This window comes from Pelodiscus sinensis, chromosome 5 (genome assembly GCF_049634645.1).
Source record: "Pelodiscus sinensis isolate JC-2024 chromosome 5, ASM4963464v1, whole genome shotgun sequence".
NCBI lineage: Eukaryota > Metazoa > Chordata > Testudines > Trionychidae > Pelodiscus > Pelodiscus sinensis.
In genome coordinates, this window is record NC_134715.1 from 55616300 (window position 1) to 55637830 (window position 21531).

At 43.8% G+C, this 21531-nt stretch overlaps 1 protein-coding gene across 3 annotated transcripts; it reads right to left on the reverse strand.

The window, feature by feature from the left end:
• Positions 1-8881: 8881 nt before the first annotated feature.
• On the reverse strand, positions 8882-21467 carry TIGD4 (tigger transposable element derived 4). Of its 3 annotated transcripts, none has more exons than XR_012904168.1 (4): positions 20742-21467; positions 15497-16728; positions 14507-14980; positions 8882-9344 (listed from the first exon to the last, which is right to left on the reverse strand). XR_012904168.1 is itself a non-coding variant. In XM_075930058.1 (2 exons), the coding sequence occupies exon 2, from the start codon at positions 19521-19523 to the stop codon at positions 17988-17990; it is 1536 nt and encodes a 511-aa protein (XP_075786173.1). In that variant the 5' UTR covers positions 19524-19843; positions 20742-21467; the 3' UTR covers positions 16736-17987. The 3 variants fall into 3 exon arrangements, 1 of the variants encoding a protein (XP_075786173.1); XR_012904169.1 differs by lacking the exon at positions 8882-9344 and adding an exon at positions 9353-12696; XM_075930058.1 differs by lacking the exons at positions 8882-9344; positions 14507-14980; positions 15497-16728 and adding an exon at positions 16736-19843.
• Between the last annotated feature and the right edge of the window lie 64 nt (positions 21468-21531).

Here is a 21531-nt window from a genome sequence, read left to right on the forward strand (position 1 = left end):
CTTCGTGTTCTAGTATTGTAAGATTCTATGATTTTTCAGGATACTTCTGAAGCAAAGGAGGTAGTAACTGAGTATCAGTTTCTTCAGCTCCTTCTCCTTCCCCAACAATAGGAGGCTCTCACTACCTCCCTCTCACAATCATGAGGGTTTTGCTATTCACCTCCTTCTCCTATATGAGGCTCCACTGTCCCTTCTCCATTCCCCAAGTCACAATTGTTGAAGTCAGGATTTCACCATACATAAAGAGACGAGCCTACGTTTCCCATTTGCTCTGAGATTCTATGACTGTATCCAGACTGCTAAAATTGAGACCATCTGCTACATCTCTCCACTGGTAGTAGAAACAATGGAGGTTATCATCAGCATAGGGTTAGATGACAAGGGGTATGTCTACACTACCACCCTAGTTCGAACTAGGGTGGTTAATGTAGTCATTCGAAGTTGCAAATGAAGCCCGGGATTTAAATATCCAGGGCTTCATTTGCATCTTGCCGGACGCCGCCAGTTTTAAATCCCCGTTAGTGCGGACTCCGTGCCCGCGGCTACACGTGGCACGGAGTAGGTAGTTCGAATTAGGCTAACTCGAACTACTGTTACACCTCGTTCCATGAGGAGTAACGGTAGTTCGAATTAGAAAGCCTAATTCGAACTACCTACTCCGTGCCGCGTGTAGCCATGGGCACGGAGTCCGCACTAATGGCGATTTAAAAATGGCGGCGCCCGGCAAGATGCAAATGAAGCCCTGTATATTTAAATCCTGGGCTTCATTTGCAACTTTGAATGACTACATTAACCACCCTAGTTCAAACTAGGGTGATAGTGTAGACACACCCAAGGTGTTTAGACAACCCTGTCTAAACCACAGCCTTCATTGGAAATTAATTACACACCCATTCTTTCCAAATGCAAGGAGGACCATTTGTTAGGGCAGGTATTCTGTTGTTTTAGATTTACAGATAATATCATCTAAGCCCTGAAAAAGCTCAACTTATGTCTTATCTGCTTTATCTAGCTTCAGGGAAAGGGCTTTGACCATTTGCAGTCTATTCTAATGATTAATTACTCTAAGAATGCTCCTTCTGTTTTCTGGTCTACACTTTTCTTTACTTTTCAGCAATTGTTTCTTATCATAACTTCTTATATCAGTGTCCTCTTACTTCACTAATATTATTTCCCGCATGATACTTAGATATTCTTCACTCCTCCAGTCTCATTCTTTCACTCCATCCCCAGTTCATTATTTCTAGGTCCCTACACCTGTTTAGGTAGCCAAGCATTTCCACTTGTTCTCTCCTCTGTGTACTTGGCCCTTTTGCCCCATTAGAGACCCAAACTAGTTCACTCATCTCTAACACATGCACATTTGCTATTTCTGATCTATATAACTGTAATAAATTCATCATTGCTTATGAATATATTTCTGATATACAGGCAGTCCCCGGGTTACGCAGATCTGACTTATGTCGGATCCGCACTTACGAACGGGGCTTTTCTCACCAGACGCGCCGCGGTCCCGCCGCCCGTGTCCTCCGGGGAGAGAAAAGCTACTCCGTGTCTCCCTGGTCTGCTGCCCCCCCCCCCCCCCCAGCAGACCAAGGAGACACGGAGCGAAGCCACGGAGGACCCGGGTGGCGGGACCGCAGGCACGTCTGGGCGGTCCCCCCACCCGGGTCCTCTGCGGCTTTGCTCCGCGTCTCCCTGGTCTGCTGGGGGGCCCCCCCAGCAGACCAGGGAGACACGGAGGACCTGGGTGGCGGGACCGCAGTGCGTCTCGGTCCCGCCGCCCGCTTCTCCCTGGTCTGCGGGGGGGGGGGGGGGGTGCAGCTAGTGCACCCCCCCCCCCCCCAGCAGACCAGGCTTTTCTCGGGACGCCTGTGGTAGAGCAGCTGGGGCGCTGCCAGTTGGTCCCGCAGCGCCGCTCTCGGCGCTACTGGACCAACCCAGCAGCACCCCAGCTGCTCTGCCCCAGGCGTCTCGATTCAGCCGCTGAGGGTCAGTTTCAGCAGCGGCTGAATCAGGACGCCTGGGACAGAGCAGCTTGGGTGCTGCTGGGTTGGTCCAGTAGCGCTGAGAAGCGGCGCTACTGGACCAACCCAGCTGCTCTGCCCCAGGCGTCCCCAAGTCAGCCACTGCTGAAACTGACCAGCGGCTGACTACAGGAAGCCTGAGGCAGAGTTGCTGTGTACTTGGCCCAGGCAAGTTGCTCTGCCCCGGGCTTCCTGGAATCAGCCGCTGATCAGTTTCAGCAGCAGCTGACTTGGGGACGCCTGGGGTTCTTAAGGTGAATCTGTATGTAAGTCGGAACTGGTGTCCAGATTCAGCCTATTGAAACTGATCAGCGGCTGATTCCAGGAAGCCCGGGGAAGAGCAACTCTGCCTTGGGCTTCCTGTAGTCAGCCGCTTGTCAGTTTCAGCAGCGGCTGAATCTGGACGCCAGTTCCGACTAACATACAGATTCAACTTAAGAACAAACCTAGAGTCCCTATCTTGTACGTAACCCGGGGACTGCCTGTACAGTGCAATTTCCCTTCTCTGTCTTCCTTACATAGATGACAGCCTCTCTCACTAGAATTCCAGTTATTTATTTTAAACTCTTTTAAAGAAATGTTCTACTAATGACCCACTTCCCATTTGAAGCAAAACCACCACCAATAGATTTGTATGGCAAATTGAAGTTCAGGAAATTTCACTTGATACAACAGTTTGATTCCAGAAACTATAACAATATAAAAATCAAGATGGCACACATTTAATGGATTAAAAACTGGCTGAGAGGTTTCAAAGCAATTGTAAAAGCAGGGATCATTACTGAGTAAGTGTGTTTCCATAGAGATCAGTTTTTGTCTTTACAGTTGTTAACATTTGTATCAGGGGCCTGGAAGAGAACATAAAATCATTACAGACTTGCATTTTGCAGATGACAACAATTAGAGGGAATGACAATAATGAAGAGGACAGGTCACTGATCAAGGATGGACTGCATGGGAATCTTAGGGCAAACAAATCATATGATTAATATGGTCAAATGTACATGCACACATATAGGAACAAAGAATTCAGAAAGGATGGGCTCCACCAAAATCAAAATGGAACTAGATTGCTGGCATTTAAAATTAAAAAGATCATAGAGCATTTTTTAAACTGAGCACTGGGGAGTGGGTGCGGTGGAAGGAGGGGCTGAAGGGAAGTCAACTGGTGTGAAGGAGCACATGGAACAGAGACATCTCTTAGGGGAGGATCTATTAATGAACATTCTTTGGATCCAATAAGGAGGAAAGAATGGAAGATGATAAAATATGAGTAAGACCTGATGAGAAACAGTCAAATGAAAAAAGAGTCCCAATCAACCACAACATGTATTGGCAGACAGCAAAAAAGGGACAAGGTTTTAAAGTGCTGATATACAAACACTAGAAATCTAAATAATCAGATGGGTGAATCAGAGTGCTTCATATTAAATGACTGATATGGAAAAAGTAATAAAGAAGCGTTATATACTCCTTCCCATAACACAAGAGCTAGGGGTCATTGAATGAAATTAATAAGCACGTTTAAAAAAACAAAAGGAAGTATTTCTTTGCAGAACACACTGAGCTGAATCTGTGGAATCCTTTGTCAAAGGATGTGGCCAAAGCCAAGACTATAACAGAGCTAGATAAATTAATGGAGGATAGATTGGTCAATGATTATTAGCCAGGCTGGGCAAGAATGGTGTCCCTAATCTTTGTTTGCCAGAAGCTGGAAATGAGCAACATTGTTTTCACACACTTAAACACACAGTAAAATACACAGAGGCTATCAACCCTTCAGTAGTTCTCAGCCCAATGGGGGGAAAAACAATACAAATATGGAACACTCCCAAATGTTTTACCTTGTTTTAAGGTAATGTGGTATACCATGCAACAATTTAATCATAACAATATTGCCTGTGTGACTCTATGGAAGTAGCTACAATCTTGTAATGCAGTCAAAGTGGTAGTTTTGGCATGACTGCATACATTATGGGCTCTTGTACTGTAAGAGACTGAGTGCATAGAGAAAAAGATACACAATTTAGAATCAACTGGATTTAGAATACAAACTCCTGCTTGAGGGTCCATCTGGGCTGTTGGTTGCCTAAATAAGCAGCCGCTGATTGGCTGAGCCATGGTAGGGGAGGGACTTTCAGGCACTCCAGGGCTTTATAAGGCAGTGGGCAAGCAACCAAGGAGCTTGCGAAGAGGTGAGTGCTAACAGGGAATTTAGAGAGGGAGGTCTCCAGGTAAAGGAGAAGCAGATACAGGACTCTTGAAGGAAGTGTGTGTTGTTATTGGAGCTTTCTTGTTGTGTGCTGAGCTTGTGTTTGTGAGTGAGGGTTGGTGTGTGTTCTTTTTTTGTTTTTGTTTGTTTTTTCCCGTGTTTGTGAGTGAGGGTTTTTTTTTCCACTTCCCCTTCGCCCTCCCCTTCCCCTTCATGGAGTGTGTGCGGTGATTAGCAGGTGGAAACTGTTGGCTTCTAATTAAAGTTTGAATTCTAGAAGCCTCTGCTGATTGGCTGAACCTTGGTAGGGGGAGGGACTTTTGGGCACTCCAGGGCTTTATAAGGCAGTGGGCAAGTGACCAAGGAGCTTGCGAACAGGTGAGTGCTAACAGGGAGTTTAGAGAGGGAGTTGGGAAGGGTGTGAGGTTCTCTTGCCTTTCTTTTTAAATCCCTTCTCCAGGACAGAAGCGATGGATGGTGATAGGTCTGCTGTTGTTACCTGCACAACGTGTGCCATTTTTGTCTTCCTCCTGGAAGAAAGAACAGATTTCATCTGCACTAAGTGCAAGCCGGTCACCATTTTGGAAGAAAAAATTAGAGAAAAACGATGGGAGGCCCAAGTGTCGACCCTACGCTCGATCAGAGAGGATGAAGACTTCCTCGATAGAAGGCAGCGTTTGATCCTTCAAGCACAGCAGGCGGAAGAGCCAGAGAGGGCAGTACGTGACCAGGAAGAGAACTGGCAGCATGTAACTTCTAGAAGGGGAAAAAGGCCAGCACGGGAATCCCCCAATGCTATAGAGGTAAGTAATCACTTTCAGGCTCTCTCCATAGGCTCTGCAGTGCTGAATGCTTCGGAAGGGACCTCAGAAGGAAGAAACGGGAAGGGAACACGATCTATTGGAAGGCATGGGATGCGTAGTCCTAGGGATGGGGGTTCCACGGCCACCACCCCCCAAGAAAACGATGGGTGGTGGTGGTGTCGGGGACTCCCTCCTAAGAGGGATTGAGCCATCCCTCTGTCGTCCGGACCTGGAATCTCGAGAAGTGTGCTGCTTACCGTGAGCTCGCATTCAGGATGTGACTGAGAGGCTTACCAAACTGATCAAACCTTCGGATTGGTACCCCTTCCTGCTTCTCCACGTGGGAACTAACAATACGGCCAAGAATGACCTTAAGTGGGTTACTGCGGATTATGCAGCGCTGGGAAGAAGGATCCAAGAATTCGGAGTGCAAGTGGTGTTCTTGTCCATCATCCCTGTTGAAGGGAAAGGACTGGGTAGGGATTGTCAAATTGAGGACGTAAATGCATGGTTGCGCAGGTGGTGTCACAGAGAGGGCTTTGGTTTCTTCGACCATGGGACTTTGTTCCGGGCACAAGGATTGTTAGGAAGAGATGGGATCCATCTAATGAAGAGAGGAAGGAGCATCTTCGCGGGCAGGCCTGCAAACCTAGTGAGGAGGGCTTTAAACTACGTTTATCGGGGGACAGTGACCAAAACCCTGAGGGGAGTGGGAAAGTTGGATACCGGGAAGAAATGCAGAAAGGAACGAGCAAGAAAGGAGGATCCCTGTTTCGAATGGAGAAGATAAGACGATCAACTGGTTACCTGAGGTGTTTGTACACTAATGCAAGAAGCCTGGGCAACAAACAGGAAGAACTGGAGGCCCTGGCCAGTCCAAGAAATATGATTTAATTGGGATAACAGAGACTTGGTGGGATGACTCGCATGACTGGAGCTCTGTCATGGAAGGGTATAGACTGTTCAGGAAGAACAGGCAGGGGAGAAAAGGAAGAGGAGTTACACTTTATGTAAGAGAGCACTACGATTGCTCTGAACTCCAGTATAAAGAGGGAGAAAAACCTGTTGAGAGTCTATGGGTTAAGTTTAAAGGAGCAAACAACAGCAGTGATGTTGTGGTTGGTGTCTGCTACAGGCCACCGAATCAGGTAGATGAAGTAGACGAGGCTTTCTTCGGACAACTGAGAGAAGCTTCCAGATCGCAGGCCCTGGTTCTCGTGAGGGACTTTAATCACCCTGACATCTGTTGGGAAACCAACATGACAGTACACAGGCAATCCAGGAAGTTTTTGGAGAATGTTGGGGATAACTTCTTGACACAAGTGCTGAAGAATCCGACCAGGGGCCGTGTGCAGGTTGACCTGCTCACAAACAGGGAGGAACTAATAGGGGAAGTGGAGGTGGGTGACAACCTGGGAAGCAGTGATCATGAGATGATAGATGTCAGGATCCTGACCAAAGGAAGAAAAGAGACTAGTAAAATACACACCTTGGACTTCAAAAGAGCAGATTTTGACTCCCTCAGAGACCTGACGGGCAGAATCCCCTGGAATACTAACATGAAGGGGAAAGGAGTCCAGGACAGCTGACAGTATTTTAAAGAAGCCTTATTGAAGGCACAGAAAGAAACCATCCCGACATGTAGCAAGAGAGGCAAACATGGTAGGAGACCAGATTGGCTTACAGAGGAAATCCTTGGTGAACTTAAGCACAAAAAGGAAGCTTACAAAAAGTGGAAACTTGGACCAATGACCAGGAAGGGGTTTAAATGTATAGCTTGAGAATGCTGGGGGGTTATCAAGAAGGCAAAAGCGCAAATGGAATTGCGACTGGCTAAGGATATGAAGGATAACAAGAGAGGTTTCTACAGGCATGTTAACAAGAAGAAGGTGATCAGAGAGGGTGTGCGGCCCCTACTGGATGAAGGAGGTAACCTAGTGACAGATGATGTGAGGAAAGCTGAAGTACTCAATACTTTCTTTGCCTCTGTATTCACGGACAAGGTCGGCTCCTGGACTTCTGTGCTAAGTGACGCAAGATGGGATGAAGATGGACAGCCCTTGGTGGGTAAAGAACAGGCTAGGAACTATTTAGAAAAGCTAAACGTACACAAATCCATGGGTCCGGACTTAATGCATCCGAGGGTACTGAGGGAGTTGGCAAATGTAATTGAGGAGCCTTTGGCCATTATCTTTGAAAAGTTGTGGAGATCGGGAGAAATCCCGGATGATTGGAAAAAGGCAAATGTAGTGCCCATCTTCAAAAAAGGGAAGAAGGACGATCCAGGGAATTATAGGCCGGTCAGTCTTACCTTGGTTCCTGGAAAAATCATGGAAGGGATCCTTAACGAATCCATTTTGAGGCACTTGGAAGAGAGGAAAGTGATTAGGAATAGTCAGCATGGATTCACAAAGGGCAAGTCATGCCTGACCAATCTGATTAGCTTCTTTGATGAGGTAACTGGCTCTGTGGATGTGGGAAAGTCAGTGGATGTGATATACCTTGACTTTAGCAAGGCTTTTGATACGGTCTCCCACAATATTCTTGCCAGAAAGTTAAGGGAATATGGATTGGATAAATGGACGGTAAAATGGACAGAAAGATGGCTAGAAGGCCGGGCCCAGCGGGTAGTGATCAACAGCTCGATGTCAGGATGGCGGTCGGTTTCTAGCGGAGTGCCCCAAGGTTCAGTTCTAGGACCGGTTTTGTTCAATATCTTTATTAATGACCTGGATGAGGGGATGGATTGCACCCTCAGCAAGTTTGCAGATGACACTAAGCTAGGGGGAGAGGTAGATAAGCTTGAGGGCAGAGATAGGGTTCAGAATGACTTAGCCAAATTGGAGGATTGGGCCACAAGAAATCTGATGAGGTTAAACAAGGACAAGTGCAGAGTCCTGCACTTGGGGCGGAAGAATCCCAAGCATAGTTACAAGCTGGGGACTAACCAGTTAAGCAGTAGTTCTGCAGAAAAGGACCTGGGGGTTAAAGTGGATGAGAAGCTGGATATGAGTCAACAGTGTGCTCTTGTAGCCAAGAAGGCTAATGGCATATTAAGTTGCATTAAGAGGAGCATTGCCAGCAGATCCAGAGATGTCATTATTCCCCTTTATTCGGCTTTGGTGAGGCCACATCTGGAGTATTGTGTCCAGTTCTGGGCCTCCCACTACAAAAAGGATGTGGATGCATTGGAGAGGGTCCAGTGGAGGGCAACCAAAATGATTAGGGGGCTGGAGCATACGACTTATAAGGAGAGGCTGAGGGAGTTGGGTCTGTTTAGTCTGCAGAAGCGAAGAGTGAGGGGGGATTTGATAGCAGCCTTCAACTTCCTGAAGGGAGGTTCCAAAGAGGATGGAGAAAGGCTGTTCACAGTAGTGACAGATGGCAGAACAAGAAGCAATGGTCTCAAGTTGTGGTGGGAGAGGTCCAGGTTGGATATTAGGGAAAACTATTTCATTAGGAGAGCAGTGAAGCACTGGAATGGGTTACCTAGGGAAGTAGTGGAGTCTCCATCCCTAGAGGTGTTTAAGTCTCAGCTTGACAAAGCCCTGGCCGGGTTGACTTAGTTGGGATTGGTCCTGCCTAGAGCAGGGGGCTGGACTTGATGACCTTTTGAGGTCTCTTCCAGCTCTATGGTTCTATGATTCTCCCAGCCAGAACCTATATCTGGCATTCCACCCCCCCCTCCCCCCCCCCCCGCACCAGAATTCCCTGTCCTAGGTCACTGTCCCCTCCTGTCCCAGGTCACCAACAAAACCCTTTGCACATTCCCTCCCTCGGATCACAGCATCCCCCCAGACCTTGCACCCCCTTCCTCCAACCCTCCCCCAGGCCAAAATCCTCTCCTGCACCCTTTTTCCCCTTGCAGAAAGTCTGTAGTTTCAAATAAAGTCAAAAGCTTTAGAGTGTCTTCAGCTTTTGAGTGACAGAGGGAGACTCCTTCACATTTTAATGTTAACTACACGAAGCAAATTCATTAATTTAGAAGCAACTACGATTTTTATAAGGTAATTTGGAAATCAGTTTTCAGTCATTTCTCCTAATTTTTAATAACACTACTACTATGAAGGCTAATGACAAAGCTCAGGGGGGCTGACAGATTTGCTGGGCCCCTGGGCAAAAGGTGGCAGCTCCACACCCCTGGAATGAGCAAGGCCTTGAGCACAGGGTCTGGGCCACATTCTAGCCTCCCCAGGCAGCCCTGAGTGCCACCTGGAGCATGCCATGCAGAGTTCCTTTGGTCGTTTAAATGACTTGGGGCTCCCATTGCAGCCACTGCCCCTTCTCCCCTCATTGGCAGGCCTGAAAAAGATTGAAATAGAATGAGTCCTTCTTAAAAAGTAGTAGGGTCAGATTCCTGATCTTTAATATGTGAAAAATAATTTTCACAAGGATTATACAGAAGATTCAGAGGTTAAATATTTAGGTCTCTGAAAATCACTGTGGAAGTGCTAAATAATGTTAGTATTAGGGACTGAATAATATTCAAATCTTAGGGACTGAAGAACATGCTTAAAATTCACTTTTAGATGCTTTCCCGGAAAGGAATACTTCCCTCGGTGAAGGCTCTGTTACGAAATCAAGCAGTTAAAAGTTTGGAAATGCCAGATTTAAAGTTATTTTGCCATCTTAATCAGATTCTTTGTGCATGTGCATTATGATAATCTTTAACGATATGATCATACACATCTTTTTCCAAAAGACTTCTGTCTCAGTTAACCCAGTGGGACTACTCACATGCTTTAAAATTAAATGCACATAAGTCTTTGTATGATTCGGCCCTTATTTTCAAGGTAGTCCCCTTGACTTCAAAGATATTACTCATGAGTAAGATAGCTCTCAACTTAAGTAGAAGAATTAAGCCTATGGAGTGACATTTTTGGGTGCCTAAATATATTTACATAAGACCCCTAATGTCTAATTTATTTATAGTTATAACCCTGTTTGCTTATGTATTAGTGCACAGTACTTAATATGGAATTGGCAGTGGGCAAAGAAAAAAAAGTGAGATGTTTTGAATTCTGGGTTGTAGATGGGAGGATCAAGTGAGAAATACCACGACCTAAAAAAGAATCAAGCAACATTTAAGCAGTATTATTTTCAGACATCTAAGTATATCTTCAACTAGTTAAGGTGTGGCTGGAAAACCATACTGCTCATATAACAATCTGGACAGGACATTGGGTTTTTTTTTTTTGTAGAACAGTTAGTGTTACTGATAGAATGACTTTTAAAGATTTTACTACTTGAGAAAATTAGATTTCAATTCAATAGAATTCAATAATGAGCACTCCAACAAACTGGGAAGAGGATCTGGATGAAAACTAATTCTCAGGCAGAGGTATGTTGGCTCTAAGTTGGGCAGCAAGTTTTAAACTGTAAAGGTTCTGTGTGAGAGAATGGTGAGGCTCTGAATAAAATTATACTTCTTTGCCAATTTTAGTTATCATACAAAACAAGATCTCATCACTATCTTTCATATAATTTTCAAGTGGCCTCAGTACTGTGCGGTTTATGGTTCTCCAAATCAGTATATTATTGGAATGGGCTATTTGCCACATTTCAGTGTAACAAAACCACAAAGAATCTCATAAATATGTAATCAGTGATATACTTTAGAGGGTTGTTATAATCTAAATTTAGAATTGAGAACATTAGTCATTACAGCTACAAATTTAGTGAGGCTTTGATGTAAAATACAGGTTACTTGAACCATCTCCTTTTTCAGTTCCTCAGAAACTACTCAGAAAAACTATGTCAGTAAGTCAAACCAATACCTGCATATAATTGATGTTTTCTATTTTACACACAAAGTCTAACATTTTAATAACAAGACAAGACTATGCAGCACTTTAAAGACTAACAAGATGGTTCATTAGGGCTGTGTCTACACTGGGCCACTTATTCCGGAAAATCAGCCGCTTTTCCGGAATAAGCTGCGAGCTGTCTACACTGGCCCTTGAATTTACGGAAAAGCAATGATGCTCTACTGTACAAAATCAGCCGCTATTCTGGAAAAACTATTCTGCTCCCGCTCGGGCATAAGTCCTTATTCCGGAACACTGCCAATGTAGATGCTCCTTTTCCGGAAAAACTGAACGGTATAGTATTCCGTTTTAAGCAGTTCCGGAAATTCATGCCAGTGTAGACACAGCTCAGGTGATGAGCTTTCCTGGGCCAGACCCACTTCCTCAGATCAAACTGTGGAAGAAAATTGGCATGACCATATACAGGGCTTGCTGAACTATGGCGAGCCCTGCTCACCAGCCGCGCTGTCTGGCAATCTGCGCATGCGCAGATCATTCTGCACATGCACAGATCGCCCGAACCCGGCTCTTCCGAGCTACAATCTACTCACCACAGGTGAGTAGATTGTATTATTTATCGAGCCCTCACCATATATACCAAAGGGATACAATCAAAAAAAGGGAACACACCTAAAATAGACAAATCAGATTTTAGAACACAAGGGGGATGAAGGGGGAGGAGGTTAATGTCTATGAGATAACGATTTTAGAGGTGATAATTGAGGATGCTATCTTTGTAATGGGTAAGATAATTAGCATCTTTGTTAAGGCCCATTCATAAAGTGTCAAATTTAAGCATGAATGACAGTTCAGAGGCTTCTCTTTGAAGTCTTGTGTTAAAGTCTCTTTGAAGCAGGATGCAGGTAGTCAGGTAATTGAGACAATGCCCAGTCTGGTTGAAATAGCAAGAAACTGTTTTTCCTTTGTGAAACTGTTTGATGTCTGTTTTGTGAGCATTGATTCTTGGGTGAAGTGGCTGAGAAGTCTGTCCAATATACATAACAGACGGACACTGTTGGCACATGATGGCATAAATTATATTTCTGGATGAGCAGGAATATGTGTTCTTGATCTTATAACTGAATTGGTTAGGTCCAATAATGGTGTCAGCAGAGTAAATATGTGGACAAAGCTGGCAACGGGGTTTGTTGCCAGGGAAAGTTCCAGGGTTGGTATTAGTGTGGTATGTCCTGTGGTTGTTGGTAAGAATCATCCTGAGATTAGGTGGTTGTCTATAGGAGACTATGGGTCTGTCTCCCAGAGCTTCTTGGAGTGTAGTATCCTGTTTCAATATAGACTGTAGTTTATTGATAATGTGTTGGACAGGTTGAGTTGAGGGCTATAGGTGATGACAAGTGGTGTTCTATTGTTGGTTTTCTTGGGTCTGTCTTGCAGTAGATGGTTTCTGGGTATTCGGCTGGCTCTTTCAATGTGTTTTTTTTTTATTTCTCCGGGTGGGTAATTGAGGTTTATAAATGCTTGGTAGAGATCCTGAAGTTTCTGGTCTCTGTCAGTGGGATTAGACCAGATGTGGTTGTATCGAAGGGCTTGGCTATAGACGATGGATCGTATGGTGTGTTCTGGATGGGAGCTGGAGGCATGTAGGGTAAATGTATGAGTCAGTGGGTTTTCTGTAGAGAGTGGTATCTAATTTACCATTGGTGATTTGTATTGTGGTGTCCAGGAAATGGATCTCTCATGTAGAATGATCCAGGCTGAGATTGATGGTGGGGTGTAGGTTGTTAAAATCTCTGTGGAATGCATCCAGTGTTTCTTGGCCATGGGTCCAGATCATAAAGATGTCATCAATGTAGCGTAAGTAGAGAAGCGGTAAAAGGGGACAGGATCTGAGGAAACGTTGTTCTAAGTCAGCCATAAAGATGTTAGCAACACTTTACGAATGGGCTTTAACAAAGATGCTAATTATCTTACCCATTTCAAAGATAGCTTCCCCAATTATCACCTCTAATATCATTATCTCATAGACATTAACCTCCCCCCCCCAAACCTCTCTGTTCTAAAATCTGATTTGTCTATTTTATATGTGTTCACTTTTTTTGAATGTATCCCTCTGGTATATATGGTCATGCCAATTTTCTTCCACAATTTGATCTGAGGAAGTGGGTCTGGCCCAGGAAAGCTCATCACCTAATAAACCATCTTGTTAGTCTTTAAAGTGCTGCATAGTCCTGTCTTTGGTTTCAGCAAGACCAAACTAACACGGCTACATCTCTATTACTATTTAACATTTTAATAGTACAGGCAGTCCCCGGGTTACGTACAAGATAGGGACTGTAGGTTTGTTCTTAAGTTAAATCTATATGTAAGTCGGAACTGGCAACAGCCACTGCTGAAACTGATCAGTTTCAACAGCGGCTGAATCTGGACACCAGTTCCACTTACATACAGATTCAACGTAAGAACCCCAGGCGTCCCCAAGTCAGCTGCTGCTGAAACTGATCAGCAGCTGATTCCAGGAAGCCCAGGGCAGAGCAACTCTGACCAGCGGCTGACTACAGGAAGCCCGAGGCAGTTTCAGCAGCGGCTGACTTTGGGACGCCTGGGGCAGAGCAGCTCGGGTACTCCTGGCTTGGTCCAGTAGCGCGGCCGCTCCTCGGCGCTACTGGACCAACCCAGCAGCACCCCAGCTGCTCTGCCCCAGGCATCCTGATTCAGCCACTGCTGAAACTGATCAGCAGCTGAATCAGGACGCCTGGGGCAGAGCAGCTGGAGTGCTGCCGGGTTGGTCCAGTAGCGCCAAGGAGCGGTGCTGCGGGACCAACCGGCAGTGCCCCACCTGCTCTACCACAGGCCCCCGGCTTTGCTCCACATCTCCCTGGTCTGCTGGGGGGGCACTAGCTGCGTTCCCCCCCCCCCCCCCAGAAGACCAGGGAGACGTGGAGCAAAGCGGCAGAGGACCCGGGCTGAACCGTGGCTCTTCCAGATCAGTGCCGCGGTCCGGCCCGGGTCCTCCGCGGCTTTGGTCTGCAGACCAGGGAGACGCTGAGCAGAGCGGCGGAGGACCCGGGCCGGACCCGCAGCACTTTCAGCTGATCTGGAAGCGCCGCGGGTCCGCCCGGGTCCTCCGTGGCTTTGCTCAGCGTCTCCCTGGTCTGCAGACCAGGGAGACGGGAGCAAAGCGGGGGAGCACCGGGGGCCGGACTCCAGCTGATCTGGAAGCGGCCGCGGGTCCGGCCCCTGGTGCTCCGCCGCTTTGTTCAGTGTCTCCCTGGTCTGCAGACCAGGGAGACGCTGAACAGAGCGGCGGAGCACCCGGCCGGACCTGCGGCCGCTTCCAGGTGATCTGGAAGCGGTCGCGGGTCCGGCCCCCGGTGCTCACCCACTTTGCTCCCGTCCCCCTGGTCTGCTGGCTCCGCCAGCAGACCAGGGAGACGGGGAGCAGCTTTTCTTGCCCTGGAGAAGGCGGGCGGCGGGACCAGGCGTCCCGCTGCTCCAGTTCTCCGGGGCGAGAAATCCCCGTTTGTAACTGCAGATCCGACATAAGTCGGATCCGCGTAACTCGGGGATTGCCTGTGTTTTTAAATTAAAAACATAGTGGATAAAATTTAGCCCCTTTGAAAATGCGGCTCTTGTGATCTATATTAATAATAATATATAATAAAAACCAGTATTACTTTTCTATTAATTTCTGCTTACCTACTTGTCAAAATATTGCATCTCTCTGGCATATGGGAACATATGACTACATTTCTCAAACAAGCTGCTGCCCCGTCTTGTTCATCTCTGAATGCACAGTAAATTTCTCAAAGTAATTTCCCATAAGCACTAGAGTCCAGATTGATAGCCTCCTCTAAGGTGATGAGTATCCTCATAAACCTGTAACTCCAAAAAGAATTGTGCATGATCAGAACCTTGCAAAATTGTGCCACAAGAATAAAATTCCCCAATGGGTTGTTTTTACTAATACCTTCATTAGAAAATGTTATCTTAGAAAATAAATTTAACTTGAAACACATAACTTAAACATTGAGTTGTACTAGAGATGGTTTTCAAGTATATCAAACATACCTTAACTTTTTATTTTTCTGGCCTTGCTTGCAAGTTATTGAAATTATGTTTTAAGATTTCTCCTGACCTACCAGTGAGGATGTAGTACTGACTGTGGCAGACCTGATTTGAATAAAAAAATAGTACAACATGATCAGTACAAAATGATCAGCTCACTGAAAGTTAAAATAGGAGGATGACTATGGAGAAATATGTGTGTGTGTGTGTGTGTGTGTGTGTGTGTATATATATATATATATTAATATTAGCCTAAAGGACAGAGAGATTAACCAGTTAAGCAAACTACCTTTTATAGAAAGTTCATATTTTCAAATATTTTCCAGTTTGAAGCCACAATTCCTTTCATCATTTCCCCTTTTTAAAAAATGAAGAATCTTTAAATGCTTGGCAAATTTATATTAAGAAATTTTAACAATGTCCATAAATGAGTATATGTGGACTACAGATAAAAATATATATTTGCATATTCAAATTCCTTTTTCACCATTACCACTCAAGATTTGAAGAATATTTTCTCTCTGAAATAGCTGAATCTGAAACAGTAGCTGAACCTTTTTTAAGTGTCAATACAGAATGTCAAATTATTTGAAAACAAATATTTGTAACTTGAAGACTTACCCAGTGTTGCCTGGGTCTCGGGCCAGTCTGGGGCAGGAGAAACACTCTGCATGCTGGCTTCTCTTTGGGGCAACTTGGGGACTGTGTGGTGGCCGGCAGTTGTTCCCCGGGGCTGGCTGAGGAACTGGGGGCCATGCTGCTGGCTAGCAGCTGCTCACTGAGGAGATTGCTACACCCTTGTGGTCATTGGTGAGTATAATTGTCCACTGTGATTGATGCTTCCCTGTGGTCATACCTGGGTATGCTGACCTTGCTATTACACCTGTCCCTTTCCATTTAATATGAAATAATCGCATTCCATCCACATCCCATTATCCTGGAACAACAAAACTCTGACCTTACTTTAAGTTATAAAAAGATGAAGCTGCATATCAAATTTGGTAGCCCTAGTTCTTACAATGTTGGAGGAGTTCTTGAACAAACTGACTCACAGATGGACAGACAGACAGATGTACATTTCTATAATATAGTAAGATTTTAAAGTTTACATAACCTGGTGAACAGTGCAGATTTTGCTAGATGACAGAACTGTAAAAAGTTAACAAATGAAAGTACAGTAAATTTGTTCTAGCTGGCAAGTTCTGCTACTAGTCTGTTGCTAGAAAGCAGCAGCATTCTCACTTTTGAGCTGGCTAATGTTCTGAAAGCAAGGATACATTTTTCAAAAGCACTTAACTGATTTAAAAGTTCAAGTCTTGTTTTCCAAAGTGACCTAAGAAATCATTTTTTAAAAAATGGGACTTACGTACTTTTGAAAATGTTACTAGCATATAATATGGTTAACTGCAAAAATATTCCAATGCAAGATTATTCTAGCTGGCCTCAACATGAAAAAAGGTTCTAAAGTGTATCATCTAAGACATAAGGAAAATTCAGAGGCCTTTTAAGTGAAATTTTTACAATTCACTTTCACTTCCCACAGCTCCCATTGGTTGGGAATGGCAATCTGCAGCCAAGAGAGCTGCAGTCGCCTGTACCTGTGGAGGTGCGGATAAACGGTGTTTCCCAGCCAGCTAGTGGCTTGCCCTTATAAGCTGCAAACCAGAGTCTGAAAACCCCTGTACTATGGTACTCTTCTGCATAAAATTTTTCAGTAAAAAAGTATTATAGTGCCTACTGTTGTCCATTAACTTTACCTGTTTAGTTGTTCACTGAGCTGCTTATTTCAGTTTCTACTGAGCTTCTAAATGTTTCCAAAATTCCAGCTATTCCACAGAACCTTTGGAGTCCTGCTAAAGTAAATATATATCAAAGTATTTGAGAAGTTCAAATTATATTAAAGTTACTTACAGATATTATATTTAACATTTCATTTTCTGTAGTTTTAAATTAACTTAGCTTGAATAATGTTTTCTGTAAGTTGATCTAACCACATAGTAAGTGACAGAACCTAGCCTCCCCATTTACAAGCCACAAAAAAATATTTTTTTCCCACAGCATTTTCTAAGAGGGTGATAGAGTGGGAGTCATTCTCTACATAATCTATAAATCTCTGGATAAGATGTTGACTGTATTTGGCATTCAGAAAGGGAGCCCTTTTTTTTTTTTTGGTAGAACTCATATTACCCATTTTATAACAAGAAATCAGAAAGTAGAATATTGTTGTGCAGACACAGAGTTAATTCTCATTAAAGAGTCATGCAATTTAGCCACAGAAATTTTGTCATATAAACTATGATATTCCTTTTCATAAGATACAATTTTGATACATCCTTCCAGAAAATACGGAATTTACAATAGGATACAGCAACCTGTAAATGGAAAATATTTTTATTTTAAACTATTAAATTCCAAACTGAACATTTAAATAGCCAAGAATTAAAAAACAAAAAAAGCATGGAGTAAGGTTTCCACTACCTCTAACAATAGATTCTATTTAACTGAGGTGTACTAAAATGCTCTTATCAAAGTGTTCTCAAAAATCAGAAAAACTTTGATTTTAAAAAAGCTAATATTTCTTTATCAAAGTATATGTACAATATGCTTAAAACGAACATTTTTATTTTATAAGTTTTACCAATACAAGACCTCACCTATATTGGCATTTTGGCCATTTTAGCAGTTACCTTCATGCAAACCTCTACTCAAGGCACAGCATACATGAGTGCAATGGAACTTACCACATTGTACGGTGCACCGATTCAAACCACATGTACAATGTGAGTTTGCACTGGTGCATATAATCCTAGTATTGATATGCATTTCAGAAAAACAAGTTTAAATACTTTACTGGGTTTAAACAGATACTGTTATTAAGTACAGTATTTACTAGAGTTTTGTGAGATTTCATATGCAGATACTCTAATTTGTTGTGTTTACCACAGACAAATATAAAAGTAGTATAGAAGGGTTTACATCAAATCCAAGTTTCAGGTATCACAGGGTTGAAATGGGAGTTAAATGGCCCTCCATTCTGAACTCTGATCTACAACCCATTTTTACTTTACTTGTACCTTCCATTTAAATGCTTTCATACCACTTCGCTAAAACCTCATTTAGATGCTACATTCTGGATAAAATTATCTAGATCTGCTAGGGAATCATGAAGAGAATCATTCATGTCTTGACTCCTGAGAAACCTTCGAAGAGTATCTAAAGCAGTCAGAGCCTCATTTTTTGATGGCAATGGCTGTTCAGTTCCTGGAGATCCATCACCTTCACCTTCTTCTTCATCATAAACAAATACATCAGTTTTAATTGAAGTGCTTTCTCTGGTCCATATCTTGTCATTATTTGTGGGGATTTCACATGTTACCAAGTCATCTTCCAAAACTGCATATTCCTCCAAAGATAAACCTCCTGGAAACTCTACCCTGGCAGCCAATGCATATGCAATCATGTCTAAACCACTTTCAATCTCTATGTCTGAGTCACCATTTTCTCCTGTCTGTGATATGAATCCTGCTTTGTTGTAACTTTTAATTATAGTCTCTGGAGTTACATTCCTCCAGCTTAGGTGCAACATATCAGCTGCATCAAGCAGAGTTAACGTAAACGCTTTACTACCTTCTACACAGTCTACAAATCTCTTGAGAAGACGATGTCTGTATTTGACTTTCAGACTCCTTATAACTCCTTGTTTCATAGCTATAAATTTGGATGATGAGGATGGAGGAAAGAATACCAGTTCAATAGACTTGAGATTCTTTACCACTGGGTGAGCTGGAGAAGAATCAATAAAAATTACTACTTGCCGCTGCTGTGCTTGAAACTTCTCATCAAGTTTATGCATCCATTGATCAAACACTTCTGAGGTCATCCATGCCATATTGTTTCCCGCATAATTCACAGCTAGTGACTTTACATCTTTAAAGCAGTGCGGATTTTTATTTTTTCCAATAACTAGCAAAGGAAGTTTCTCAGATCCATCCATATTTGCACTAACCACCACAGTTATTCTCTCTTTGCTTAATTTGCCAACAGAACAAGTTTCGCCTTTAAATGAAAAAGTATTAGTAGGTAACATCCTATAAAACAATCCAGTTTCCTTTACATTAAACACATTTTTTGGCTGATAATCATTTAAATAACAAGGAAGAACATTTTGGTACCAAACAGGTAAAGTATCTATTGTAGTAGCCACAGCTTCTACAGGTTGAGATCGGAATATTAAACCATATCTTGATTTAAAACGATCAAGCCAGCCGTTACTGCGCTGAAAATCACTATGTCCAAGTTTCTGAGCAAAATCATTAGCTTTAAAGCGCAACATTGGACCATTTACTGGTACATTCATGCACTGAGCAATTCTGTACCACTTTATTAATGCCTCTTCCAGATCTGCATAAAAAGCTGTTCTTAATCTTTTTCTTTTAGGATCAAATCGGAAGAACTCAGAGGCTTCTAGAACCTTATCTTTATTCTTCATAATTGAAAACAATGAATTTTTCTTTATGCCATATTTTGCTGCAATGTCTGCCTTTTTCTTGCCACTTTCCACAGCACTTATTATATCAATTTTTTCCTCAATGGATAAACTTTTCTTTTTCCTTATTACAGACGAGGGAGCCGCTGAAGTCTCTGCCATGATATCCTGCACCCTTTTTACAAACAAGCAGACATACACACTTTCTTTTTATTCCTTTCTGATATCAGCTTCTTTAATTAGATTAGATTTCATGTATATATATTGCTGTTACAGTCATCACATTGTGAATTACAATGTGGTAAAGTCACTGGTATTTTCCTGGATAATAATAGTACATTTATACTAATTTAGTCCATCTTAATTCTTTGAATGTCTTTATCTAGTAAGAGAAGTCTAAAAACTAGGTTAGCATTTACATGTTAACATCATAATTACAAGTTATTTTCAGGCTCATTTTGCAAAACTTCCTTTCATCCCACCTGAAAAAGAAAAGGGGGGGGGGGGGAAAGGGAGGATGATTTCACTGACATTATTAAAACCTTTCAGTCTTCTGAAAAAGACCTGGGTATTACAGTGGATGAGAAGCTGGATATGAGTCAACAGTGTGCCCTTGTAGCCAAGAATGCTAACAGTGTATTAGGGTGCATTAGGAGGAGCATTGCCAGCAGATCTAGAGAAGTGATCATTCCCCTTGATTTCGCAAAGTGGGCTACATCTAGACTGGCATGATTTTCCACAAATGCTTTTAACGGAAAAGTTTTCCGTTAAAAGCATTTGCGGAAAGGAGCGTCTAGATTGGCACGGACGCTTTTCCGCAAAAGCACTTTTTGTGGAAAAGCGTCCGTGCCAATCTAGACGCACTTTTCCGCAAAAAAGCCCTGATCGCCATTTTCACGATTGGGGCTTTTTTGAGCAAAACAAATCTGAGCTGTCTACACTGGCCCTTTTGCCCAAATGGGAGCAGCATAGTATTTCCGCAAGAAGCACTGATTTCAGACAGTAGGAAGTCAGTGTTCTTGCAGAAATTCAAGCGGCCAGTGTAGACAGCTGGCAAGTTTTTCCGCAAAAGCAGCTTTTGTGGAAAAACTTGCCAGTCTAGACACAGCCCTGGAGTTTTACAACCAATTCTGGGACCCCCATTACAGAAAGGATATGGACTTACTGGAGAAGATCCTTCAGAGGGCAACAAAATAATTAGAGAGATGGAGCACATGACTTACTAGGAGAGAATGAGGGATTTGGGCTTATTTAGCCTACAGAAGAATGAGGGGGGATTTGATAGCAGCCTTCAACTACCTGAAGGGAGGGTTCCAAAGAGGATGGAGAGAGGCTGTTCTCAGTGGTGACAAATGACAGAACAAGGAGCAATGGTCTTACCATTGATTTAGTTGGGATTGGTCCTGCCTAGATCAGGGGGCTGGACTTGATGATCTTCTGAGGTCTCTTCCAGCTCTATGGTTCTATGATTCTGTGACCTTGCAGTGAGAGAGATCTAGGTTGGATATTAGGAAAAACTACTTTACTAGGAGGGTGGTTACACACTAGAATGGGTTGCTTAGGAAGGAGGTGGAATATCCATCCCTAGAGGTTTTTAAGTCCCGGCTTGACAAAACCTCAGTTGGGATGATTTTGTTGGGTCTGGTCCTGCTTTGGGCAGGAGGTTGGACTTGATCTCCTGGGGTCTCTTCCAAACCTATGATTCTACAGACTAATTCATCACAGAGAACAAAGTTAATGAGAAAGTGTCCTTCTGTTCCTGTGTGGAAACAATTTTTTTAAGGCTCCAGAGCGGTCTTGGTATTCCTTTTGTGTAGGATCATCCCATGGGATGTCATGGGAAAGCTTAGAAAAGACTTTGCTGCTGGCAGCAGGTTCCCTCGAGGCCAACCACTGCCTTCACCTCGGGCCACTAAAACAAGAAGTGAGGAAACACAGGAGAAGCATTTCACATGCCAACCGCCAGCTCTCCGTCTGCCCCTTCTCCCACGAAAGGGGCAGGCGCTGTGGGAGCCGCTGCTGGTACTGGCTGGTGAGCGGGGTAAGGGCCATCCCCGCCACCCCCTACCCAGCTCACAGGTAACCGGGGGTGGCGAGGAGTCCGCTCCTCGCAGTCCGCCGTAGCCAGACATGCTCACTCGCTGCCCGGCGGGTGCGGGGCGCTGAAGCC